This window comes from Vidua chalybeata, chromosome 1 (assembly GCF_026979565.1).
Source record: "Vidua chalybeata isolate OUT-0048 chromosome 1, bVidCha1 merged haplotype, whole genome shotgun sequence".
NCBI lineage: Eukaryota > Metazoa > Chordata > Aves > Passeriformes > Viduidae > Vidua > Vidua chalybeata.
The window spans coordinates 41,631,167-41,643,269 of record NC_071530.1 but is presented as its reverse complement, the minus strand read 5'-3'; the positions used below and the strand labels follow the sequence as shown (position 1 = coordinate 41,643,269).

At 42.0% G+C, this 12,103-nt stretch overlaps 1 protein-coding gene across 1 annotated transcript; it reads left to right on the top strand.

Annotated features, from left to right (window-relative positions):
- The first annotated feature begins 1,903 nt into the window (after positions 1–1,903).
- CMTM6 (CKLF like MARVEL transmembrane domain containing 6) lies at positions 1,904–10,135 on the top strand. The gene is made up of 4 exons (XM_053949386.1): positions 1,904–2,589; positions 7,342–7,518; positions 8,446–8,544; positions 9,976–10,135. Exons 1-4 carry the CDS (start codon positions 2,023–2,025, stop codon positions 10,123–10,125), a joined length of 993 nt encoding a protein of 330 aa, XP_053805361.1. The 5' UTR covers positions 1,904–2,022; the 3' UTR covers positions 10,126–10,135.
- The last annotated feature ends 1,968 nt before the right edge of the window (positions 10,136–12,103 follow it).

Genomic DNA, 12,103 nt, shown 5'->3' with positions numbered 1-12,103 from the left:
TGCTGCATGAAGGCATTCTAAAGACTCATAAGGGAAGGGCTACAAAACATCCTTAGATGCTACTGAACATCTTAAAAGACTGGACAGCTGCTTCTATCTTGGTTATGTCCTGTCTCTGTCAGACCGCAGTATAGCCTAGACACATGTTTTGTGGCTTTGGAGTTCTTCAGCCAGCTGTGAAATATTATGAAGGAAGAAAAGAAAACAAGAAGGAAATTTCCTTTCAGAAGAGAGATGCCACCTTCTGAAATGTAATCAAATTTATAATGTACTAGTGTGAAAAAAGGTAGTGAAGGCACTGGGAACTTATAAGCCGTAACAGCAAATGTTCCTGACTACACCTACCTGCTCAGTCCTGTAGTCGGGGATGGTGCCAACAGAGCCATGTTACACTCACCCCAATCCCAGGCAGAAGCTGGGGCACACCCATGGTGATACCTCATTTGTTTTAGCAGAAATGCCTACGCCTTGGGAATCACAGCACTTGCCCTACTCATTTGCCTCCCAAGCCAATTCCTGCAGCCAAACATTGTTTGTGGCAGTGACAGGTCTGTATGATCCTGCCTAGGGACACTGTGGATTCCCCTGGATTGTGTTTTCTTACCAGGAGAAGAAGGCACGTGGCCTGCTGGTACACACTCAGCAGAGAGCGCGGCCCAGCTGCTTTGGTTCTGCATCTGCCCAGTTAAGGGGGTGTTCTGGCAGAGCTAAAAGTAGCCCCAGCCTCATGGGGCTCTGTAGCACGCACATTCCCACTGCACTGTGCAGTTCCTAAAGAGAAGCAGTATCTGGACAGCCTGACCTGTTCCCGAAGCAGGGAATCTGTTCCTATACAGCTAATGTTAAGCAAGTAAATCTCTTTTTCAACCTGTAGCTATCTTCCATTTCCTTGAATTTAAACAAGTATCATTGAACTTGACTACAAAGGACCATAATAACTCTGTGGGTAATACATCAATAATATAGAAGCAAACACAACACACCTTTGCTTACACATAAAAGGTTCAATCTACTCTTAGTAGGCAACAAAAACTACAGCTTCTTTGAAAAGCTGACATGGGCAAGGGTATGGGAATATATTAGAGGAGGCTTGGTGATATGAGTGTTTTCTCTCATTGACAACAAGGAATGTCTTCAAAGACAATGATTCTTCTCCTGTAGTCAGCACTAGTGAGGCCACACCTCGAGTGCTCTGTCCAGTTCTGGGCCTCTCAGTTCAGGAAGGACATTGAGGTGCTGGAACAAGTCCAGAGAAGGGCAGCTGAGCTGGTGAAGGGTCTGGAGCACAAGTCCTGTGAGGAACAGCTGAGGGAGCTGGGGTTGTTTAGCCTGGAGAAAAGGAGGTTCAGGGGTGACCTTACTGATATCTAGAACTGCCTGAAAGGAGGTTGGAGCAAGATGGGGGTTGGGATCTTCTCTCAGACAACACATGACAGGACAAGAGGACATAGCCTCAAGCAGCAACCAGGGGAGGTTTAGCTTGGTCATTAGGAGGAATTTCTTCACAGAAAGAATGATTAGACACTGGGATGGGCTGCCCAAGGAGGTGACAGAGTCACCATTCCTGGAGGTGTTTAATGCAAGACTGGACGTGGCACTCAGTGTCATGGTCTGGTTGACACAGGCTGGATTCAATGCTTTCAGAGGGTTTTTCCAACCTAATTGATCATGTGAATGCAACCAGGGAAAGCTTTGGCTTAAAACTTTCCTTTGATACCGTAATCTCGTGTGACAAGTGAACACTCGTGCAAACTTTACTTACCAAGCCCCGGTTGGCGAACTGAGCCCAGACCGCGCCTGAGGCAGCCCCGCGGTCCGGGCCGTCCCTCACGCTCCCGCCCGCGGCCGCCAGGGGGAGCGCTGGCGCAGGCAGCGCCCTTGTCCCACCAGGACCAACGGCCGGTGCAACCGCAGCCCCCCGGGGCCCCGGGCTCGCCCGGGGCCTCTCGCCCTTCCCGCTCCCGTCCCGCCCGCCGCCCTTTTGCTTTCGGTTTTTCCCAGCTGACAGCCGGCTGCCCGGCCATGGAGAACCGCGCCGTCTACAACAAGACAACGGAACCGGAGGCGTCCCGCCGATTGCCGCCCTTTTTCTGGCGGTTTTTCCCAGATGGCAGCCGGCGGCCCGGCCCGGCCACGGAGAACCGCGCCGTCTACAACGAGACCACGGAACCGGAGGCGTCCCGCCGACTGCCGCCCTTTTTCTTGCGGTTTTTCCCCGATAGCAGCCGGCGGCCCGACCCGCCCAGGGAGAATGGCTCCGCCTCCAACGAGACCACGGAGGCGTCCCGCCGACTGCCGCCCTTTTTCTTTCGGTTTTTTCCAGCTGGGAGCCGGCGGCCCGGCCCGCCCAGGGCGAACGCCTCCGCCTACAACGAGACCAGGGAACCGGAGGCGAAGACGCCCCGCCCGCCGCCCTTTTTCTTTCGTTTTTTTCCAGCTGGCCGCCGGCGGCCCGGCCCGGCCATGGAGAACGGCGCCGTCTACAACGAGACCACGGAACCGGAGGCGAAGGCGCCCCGCCGCCGCCCCTTCGGCTGCACCCTGCGGCACCTGCGGGGATGGCGGCTGCCAGTCAAGGTGGTCCAGACGGTGAGTGCCCTCCTCCCCTCGCCGCGCGGGACGTGCCGGGCCTGGCGCGGAGGGAGCACCTCTGGCAGGATGGCTGCCCCGGGCCGGGAAGAGACCTGCATTCTCCCGAGGCTGAGCCCGGCAGGGAGGTGTGCCCCGCTCTGGGATGGAAACGAGCGTGTTGTGAGGACATTCGTCTTTACGACGGTCCACTGTCGCTTAAAAATTAACTCCTCGGTGATCCAGAGCAGGCTGGGGAGATGGCCGCACACAGGCTTCGAGGGAATGGATTCTGCCGGTCGGAAAGGGCTGGCTTCACCGGGAAGGTGTCCTGACTTGTGATGTACCATGGGGTCACTAAAGTTGTGCAGACCTGTAACTCAGGTGGAAAGCTGGCGTGGTGCCTTATAAAGCTGGTTCAAAGTGGTTTATGGTGGGGAAGTGGTGGGAGTGTTTCTTTCCTCATGTCCGAGCTCCAGGAGTAGGTGCTGACATCGGATGGTGCCGGCGTCGTGTGCCCAAGGATCGGTTCTGCAGCCGCCGTGGTGCAGCTACCTGCTTAAACACCACCCGCCCCGGCTGAAAATCAGAGGGAAGCCTCGCAGGAAATGTAGTGCTTTCTTCTGAGGGCCGGGTTGGATGAAAACAGGAGGAAGAAGCCTTTGGTTGAATCTCACCATAGGGCAGTAGAACTGGGTCATGAGCTCCAGATCTTCCTCTCTTGCTGCTCCTGCAGCCCATTCTAAGCTTGTCAGCCTGTGCTGTCCATGCTAAAATTAAGGAGCTTATTTCTTCTATGATTTGTGGTAGAAAATTGCACCAGAAACCCGTAATCATGGTGCCCAATTGCATGAGACATCACTTCATGTCAGGCAGCCTGACTTATTTTCTGTCTTTTATACAAATTGTTGTTTCTGAATCAAGCAGTTGGGCTCCTGGCGTAAGATCCTGTTCAGTGTTTGGTGACAGGCTCTTCCAAAATGTACCAGTGTGACTGCTGATAAGGATGTGAGGAGCATCACTCTGATGTACTAGCAGGGACCTAGCACTTACCGTGGTGGTAAAGGGCGGCTGACTGCAAATGTGTGTCAGCCTGCATTTTGCAGCCAACACAGTGGCGTTTTAGTCAGATGTGTCATGCTCACTGGAATTGTAGGTGATTTCCAACCCTTTCTCGTTAACTTCACCATTGCAGAAAAGAGGACATTTGGGTTTTAAGCTTCATCTCACACACAGTCAAAGCCTTCAACCAGAAACGTAATATTCTTTAGTGTTTGTAAAGTGGTAACACTGCCAAAAATAAAGTTTTCTAAGACTGTTTAAAAAAAATCACACCTAAGAATGCTTTAAATAAATATAATGGAACATAAACTCTTAATTTATCTACTGGAGATTATTAAAGCAGGATCTGCTGGGTTCTGCTCCCTGACAAGCAGAATGTTTATATAAATAGGTTCATTGACTAAAATAAAATAAATGATTATGTAGGCAAATTTACTGTTGTACCAAAGCTTTAAACTGTTTAATTATTTAAAACTCTTTCTAAGTAGAAAAAAAAAAAAAAAAACAAAACAGTATCCCAAACAGGATGAATAGCTGCTTGATATGTTCTTAAATAAGTAGCAGTTTATGGCCTGAACCCATTAATCAGTGAGAGGAAAAAGAAAACGGAGTTATAGCTGTTCACCCTCCTAATTTCCAACATTTCCCCCTCCTTTTTTTGTAACCTTTATCAAAATGCAGAGATCTTGAGGTCTGGGTCAAAACACTTTAAACAAGCCCCGGAAAGTCCTGAAGGTGGAAGCCTCTGTCTCTGCAGTAACAAGGTTCCTGTTCTGGGAAAGTGTTGATTTTTGTAAATGTCAGTGATGGTCATTAACTTCTGGCTTTGTGTTACAACAGTGGTTGTTACTGGGATTATGCCCTGATAATTGCTTGTGTGGACTGCTAAACAGGGTGTTGCAATCAGAAAGTGGGCTCTGTTGGTTGTAGAGGTGATCAAGGGTTTTATAAAACATTCTGGAATCATCTGCAGAAAACTGTCTTCTAGACCCAAGAAATACTTTCCTTCAGATGAATAATGGCATACACTGTAACCATAGCCAGTTCTTTTGAGCAAATGAAACAAGGAAAATGTCACTGCTAGAAGTCACAAAAGTGAGTGCCAAAAGGATGCTGGGAGGCATGTTATTGCACAGGTTTCTAGGATGTTTTTGTTTTGTTTGTTTTTATTTTTTTAATAGATGGAATGTTTTTGTTAGTCCATGACTGGTTCAAATTCAGCACAAAGGTAAAGGGCACAGTGTGTATTGTGCCAAGACTGAGGTCGAAAATAATTCTTACCTAAAGCAGGACAAGTTGTCATCAACTATTGTTTAACTTGAGTCAAAATGCCCCAGCTGGAAAGGAAAGTTGTAATTCAGGCTTAAAAATCAGCTCCTTTTTGAGTTGTTAATGTCCTGTAGCAGCCCAAATTGTGCAGACTTAAAGGAGAATTAATATGTGCACCCATCTGAACTATGAGATTTTGTACTGGGAATCCCACTGCTGAGCATCTTCACAGGATTGTTGGCAAGTTCATTGATCTGCTCTATTTTTGTAGCAATTTGTTTGTTAAATTCTTTTGTAACAGTTCACTTGTTAAATCTTCTTTATAAAATTGACATTTGTTTGGAAACTTCCAACAGTAATGTCAGTATCAATGAATAATTTCTTGCTGGTAAGAAATTGATGAAGATGTTTAATTTCTGGTGTACATACAGACAGGACTGATAACAAAATAAAAAAAAATCCAAAACAACTGCTTCTCAAACAATGCTTTTGGTGTTTAAAACTTTTTTGGTGGTAGTAGGACAACAGAGGAATCCCTTTTTTTCCTGATCGTGATATCAAACAGCAAGTTAAGAAACCCAAGCAGAGCTCTCTGGCATCTTACAAATGTGCTGCTGATATATTAACTTAATCAAAGCACTTACTGAAAGTTCTTCAAGCCAACTTTTTTTTTTTTTTAATTGAGGTACTCTATTTTATTACTCAACGTATTAATAAAAAAATTGAATGTTGACTTGGACAAGTCCCACACAGCATTCTACTTGGTAAATCTCAATTATTTGACACTGAACCCTTTATAACTGCTCTTTGAGTGGGATTTTTTTCAGCTTGTTTGTACACTCAGTGGAGAAGATTTTTTTCAGCTATGTAGATCATATGGCTATCTGGAAATATACTTTCTTTAAGGACAGGTTTATTTTCTTTCTGTTCTGTTTCAACCCAAGTGAAAGTGATAACTTGCTGTTTCCAGTGCTTATAAAATGAGATAAGTTTTTATGTACAGTGCTATCTCACAGCTGACCTAGTGAAAAATGTGAAATTGAAAGCCATTGGATGCAGCTATAAGCCCATGTTTAGAAATGTAAAAAAAAAACCCAAACCATAAAAACTGGAAAGTCAGAGTTTAAAACATTCCTGGTCTGACATTGTAGTTCACTGGTCTAGGTGCAAGGGCTGCTGAGAAGTTTGTGTTGCCAGCTACTGTGGGAGAGAAAGGAAGCATGTGGAGGCCTGATAGTAATATTGATGTTTCCCAGCACCCATTCTTTCCCTTTCTGAGCTCCTGTTTACTTTATATTGTTGCATTTCCAAAACGTGCTTCTCTGAAGTGCTCTTCTGAGACCTAGCTTAGTAAGGGGAATTTACACTTCCTACTGCTAAATTGTTGTTCTTGTTTTTACTGTGAGAAAACTGAAACCAAAAACTGTTGGTTATTTTCCAAGAACAATTCTGAATCTTAAATTTAGATTATTTCTTTTTAAACAAATAACTGTCACTCTCTTCATCGCCCACATACTCTTATTAAAAATATGATTGACATTCTCATATCAGTCTCAATTTTATGATCCAGTCTGATTCTTGCTCATGGTTTTGTTTCAATTTTGTGAACTCCTTACTACAAAGATCTCTAAAGCTATGCCATGGGATGAAAGGAATGATGCTATTTATGGGATGAAGGAAACTAGCAAGAAGTGGCCAAAATAAGTGAATAGTTAAATAAGGCAATATTCTTTATTGTACAATAAAATAATAGAAAATCCAGCATCAGGGATATGGTGACTGTATAGGAATTAAGTCACATTCTTTTCTCAAAACACACTGTGGCAGAAAGGTGAAGATAAACCTCTGCAAAAATTAAACATTGTCCTACATAGCTTGAACATAGTGTAAACTTTCAGTTCCTACTAGAGCAGTCGAGCTTCTGTCATTACTGGGTCACAGGCACGTGAGTGTTGGGTTCATGGACTTTCTCTGAAGTTTTATCAAGTGAGGTAACATTAGCTGTGAACTTTTAGGGAGGTAGCTGAGTGTGTCAGGGCTGTCCAGTTTCTCCCACTGCCCTGAACCCATATACATTCAGAACTGAGTACAGCTGTCTGTAGTAAGCAGCAGCATTTTGCAGGATGTATATTCTCCATTCTGCTTCAAACTGGCAGTTGCACAAACACACAAAACAGGAATCTCGTCTGTCTAATGAAGAAACCTCTGTTTTGCTGTGTACTCAGCTTACCTGAGTGTACTTTATGGACCACCTTAATAGCCACGTGTAAACCATGTCATTGTATAATTATTTCTGTCTGTATGAAAATAGTACAGAACTTCAAACTTTTTGTAGATTGAGAATTTTTGTCACAGCTAGCTTATTAATGTTCGTATCAGAGCTGTCTGTTTGTTGAAGATGTTAGAGACTTGATCCAATTCAAGCATGTTATTTGTTTGCAGATTTTCTCTTTTGTGGCTGTTGTTTGTGAAGAAATTGTGGACTATTGCATCACTTGTAGTGGACTTTATCTCTTTGAATTCACAAGCTGCAGTGCCTTTCTTTTGAGCCTCCTGATTCTGTATGTGTATTGCACTGATTTGTATGAATCACTGGGGGAAGATAAAGTGCAGAAACTGGTAAGAAAACTTTTTTTTTTGAAAAACATACCATTTCTTCTAAGTGCATGAAGTCTGCTGTGGAGTAAAAAGCCTATGCAAAATGAATCCTTTTCTTCTCCATGTAAAGGGTAGATTAAAGTATCTTATAGTTTAAAAATGAGCCAGCTTTGAGAGATTATATTGACATCTTTTTCAAAGCTGGCTACCTGCAGGACTTTAGGACTTGTGTGGAAAAGTCTTTCCATTAATATACATTAGTACATTAATGGTACTAATACTACAGCATAGCCATCGCAGATCTGTACACATATGGAATATAATTTACTACCAGCATGATGCTTGCAATTAAAAAAAAAAATTAAAAAGCTTACCCTTTCTATTTTCCTACTGGGTGTAGACTACCTCCTTTTTGGCAATAATCATAACTTGTTACAGTTTATGGCTTTATACTTCAGAAGATCCAGTAGCGGGAGAAAGTTGCTCTGTAAAGTCAGCAGGAGCATTATTCCATCTTTCAAGTGTCCCTTCCTATGTGTGCCTTCAGAACAAACAGTAGTGTCTTTATGTGAGGGTACAGATAAGGGGGTGTAGTAAAAGGTTTGAATGAGCATATTTACTTACAGTTTTCTGATTTCTTAAATGTTTTACATAAGGAATAAAGCTACCATGGTTGTCCTGAGCTTGAATTTGTTGGTGAAAAAAGGTTAGATGAAATTAATTAAATATTTAAAAAATACAAAAACAGGGCAGACTCCTTTAAATAGCTGATAATGTTGAATGTCATTTAGAATACAGTTGTAAAATGTATTTTCTGAAGCTTCCACTAGCATCAAAGTATCAAAACATAAATTCACAGGCAGGTTCACTCAGCTGTTGTTATGCTTGTTCTTTTTAGGTAACCTATCTACAGTTAAATTATATATGTTTTTATATATATATTTGCAGAATTTTTGGGCTGTGCCAGTCATAGGGGCCTCGTTTCTGTTAGCATCAATAGTGTTTTCTGCAACCTCCTCTGACTCTGCTGTTGAAAGTGCTGCATGTGTAAGTCTTAAAATGGCAAGATTTACTTTGTATTTATCTGGTATGTTATTTTCTCTGTCCTCTAAACTTCACTCAATTTGCAGAGAGGAAACTGGGCAGGGAATAGAACTCAGTGCATTGTGATGTTTCAGGAGGAATTAGCTATTTCAGATCTTCCAGAAACTTATCACAGGAAATCCAAAGAGCTGGCATTCCTCAGGATTGCTGGAAGGCACTGTGTGCCCTTGCAGCTCTGCCCCTTTTGCATGCTGCCTTGGATTTGTATTATTTCCTGTCATCTCTTGCTGTTCAACATTGTCTTCTCTTGAAGCTTGCTCAGTTCTCTGATACACTACTTCTGAAATTTCTGGTTTTCCTCAACTGTCCTTTCGTAATGTCACCCCCTTACAAAGTCAAGACATCCTGTCTTTTGCTTTTACAGAGCATATGTGGGCAGCACTGACTTGCACAACTGCAATAAGAGCAGCAGTTTCCTCAGTGACAGAAAGAGTAGAGCAACTGGGCATTCATCTCCTAGGGAACACTCAGAGCAAGGCACTAAAGGGGCTTTTGCAATGCTGTAGATATCATAATTTCCTAGTCATTTGAATACTTCTTTTATGTAACTTTGGAATTGTGCACATGTGAGTTTAAAAGATCAAATTCTTGAGTGAGAAAAAATGATTTGGAAAAGAAAGCAAGATAATTCTGTTCTATGGCAGCATCAGCTATTAGACCTACACACTTTTGTATAGTCATCTTATGTGATGTAGATCTATTTAGACCTAACAGTTTGAGCATAAATCAGGTGTCAGCTTTGCTTTTTTTCTGGAAAAAAAATCTACTGTGATTTAATACTTATTAATGTCAAATTACTTTGGTCCAAACCAGTTGTGTATAATTTAGGTAGAGTTAGAATAATGCATATGTTTCTTTCCTTGTTTGAAAAAAGCTGCCTTCTCCTTACCACTTCTCATCTTGCCATGACTGGTAACAAAATGTCATTCACAAAATGTCATTTCATTCTCCCTTGCTGACTCAGGCTCTGCAGATCTTCTCTTCCTTCACCTTCTCTGTGTTATTCTTCTTCATTTACTCTCATTAATCAGCAGCCCTCTCTTGGATAAATAGTCTGCTATATGCTGTGCTACTTTAGTAACTGATTTTGGCAATGCAACTAATATACTTTTGCTGTTAAACGTTGATTAGAACCCAATATAAGGTTCACACTTGATTAAAAGAAAGAAAACTGTAAAAACTTCCACAATGAATGTGCTAGAATTATGATTTCTGATCTGTGTCTAATTTGAATAGAACTATCGATTTAAGGAGTACTGTAATCTTAATAGTATAAGCGTTATTAATGTATATAAAATGGTACAGTGAATCTTTCCAAACAATGTTATTACTGTTTATGCATTTTAAAAGCACATATTTCTGTCCGTTTCACAGGTATTTGGATTTTTTGCAACTTTTGCCTTTGCAGCTGAATTTGGTATAGAGTTCTATCTCAGGCGAAAACAAAACATCGATGGACGCCCTGAAAATCCTGGTAACACTCCGAGTGCCACAGAAAATCAGCCATTGAATAAACGAAGCTAACTTCCTGAAATGGTTTCTTTTTTTTAATTTTTCTTTTTTTTTTTAATTGGAGCCAACTAAAATGAACTTTCAGTGCACTGTAGGTAACAACTTCTGTTTCTTTGTTCTAGTCGATTTTGTATGCATTGCTCATCACAAATTTTTATGGATTCTTGGTCAGATAATGGCATCTTGAGCATCATGTTCTAAGGTAACTGGTCCTGCCATCTGCTGGGGTGACAGGCACTAAAAAACCTTGGGTCTAAGTAGAATAACTTCAGGACAGCAGTGTGCTGATTTGATTTTGACAGAGATGACTAATAAAGATTAATGTCTGAGGCATAAATTCTTAGCTATAACCTAAAGATATTTCCTGGTTAAATGAAGTTTAATGTTGTGAGTTAAAAATTAGCACAGCAGAATTCATTTTGTACTTCCTGGTCAAACTGAATGCAAAAGGGATACCTAATTGGAATTTAGAGGAATGTTTATCCTTAAGTAAGGGGTTTTGGGTTGTTTTTACTACTCCTATGTCTCAGTTCTGTCTGTGGAGATCAGTTTAATGGTATAGTGACTGTAAGGGGTTTATGGGGAAGGTAATGTAAATGGTATATTGAGGAGACAGTTTTACACCCCATGATTGTCAAAGATTGCACTTGTATTCCAGCATCTTCTTTCAGATGGTTTTGAAAGCTGTAACAGTTGCAGGAAGAAACTTGAAAAGCCAGCAGTGAGAGGAATAAGATAAAGTATTTTACATGAAGCAATCCCAGAAGTAGCAACCTGAGTATCAGTAAGGAAAGAACCTTACAGCTCGTTGATTCTACCCTGGTGAATATTACTTGCAAGGTTAATATCATATGCAACTTGTTTATGTGTAGATAATGCTAACTTTTGCCAGAATGGTTTTGAACCTCACCATTTTCTGTGTTTACAAATATGGCAGTAGCTTAAGACTCCTTGCTGCTGACTAGCTCAGTTGTTAAACAGGTAAATAAGCACTTGTCCCCTTCATTTGTTTTGCAAGCAACAGTCTGTAGGACTGCAAGGAACACTACTGATGGGACATGTATCGGACAAGTGACGGTTGTGTCAGACCAGATGTTGATGGCTGTAAAAGAAATGAAGTGCTGAAAAAGTATTTTTCTGATGTCTGAGGTAAAAGCAAGACTGCTATGCCTCTCTTAAGAGGAAAGCCTTCAAAAGCAGAGCAAATTACTGTAAGCCAGGAGATGTTCCAAAATACCAAAGCAAATGAGAAAAAGCTGACAATGTTTGAGTGCTTGAGACGTTTGCCGTGTCTCCCAGGAGCTAACTGCATTTCACCGATATCCCAATCTGGCATGTTCCCAGTCCTGTAACCTGTTGCGGCAGTATTGAGGCCAAGCTCTCCAGAAACTGGCTGAGCTGTATTTGGGAAAGGAAGAGGAAGCTGTTTTAAGACAAAGGACTGTAATAGCAAGTCAAAGTTGGTTTTTTTCCCCATTGCTGCCACTTTCTGGTGGGTGTGATTTTGTGATATTCTCTCTCTCTATGGCCTGAGACTTAAGACTAACACTACACTTGGAGGATGTTAAATTTTGCCAGGTGGTGTGAAGAACCAAGTTAAAGCCACAGCTTGGTTTTAGAGGAGATACTTTCCTTCATAGAATTTTCGGTGTTGTAAAGAAGAAATGCTCTTTGGACTGGCTTTTTTTTTCTTGTATTTATTAGCGTCTGTTTGCACTAAAATCTGATTTCAGTCAGTGCTTGCTGTAGCTGTCTCTGATAACTGGGTGGATTAGGGATGTTTGGTTTACAAACTGTGTTACTGGTGATACAAAATATCCATAATGAGAAATATCTCCTCTATGATCTGCAATGTCTTACTCTGGGAACCCTGCTGGAATAATTAACATTCCAACAGTCTTGTTTTGGTTTCTTTTTATTGCCTAGAGTCCTGCTGAATTTTTTTCCACATCAAAATGTCTATAGTCTTTAAATCTTCATCTGTTATTGG

What these genes read in the sequence shown, in the direction of transcription:
- CMTM6 (XM_053949386.1), top strand. Translation starts at nt 2,023, where the DNA reads ATGGAGAACCGCGCCGTCTACAACAAGACAACGGAACCGGAGGCGTCC. An exon ending in CAGTCAAGGTGGTCCAGACG is followed by an intron (nt 2,590 to 7,341) that starts GTGAGTGCCCTC and finishes ATTTGTTTGCAG; the next exon opens with ATTTTCTCTTTTGTGGCTGT. An exon ending in AAGATAAAGTGCAGAAACTG is followed by an intron (nt 7,519 to 8,445) that starts GTAAGAAAACTT and finishes ATATATTTGCAG; the next exon opens with AATTTTTGGGCTGTGCCAGT.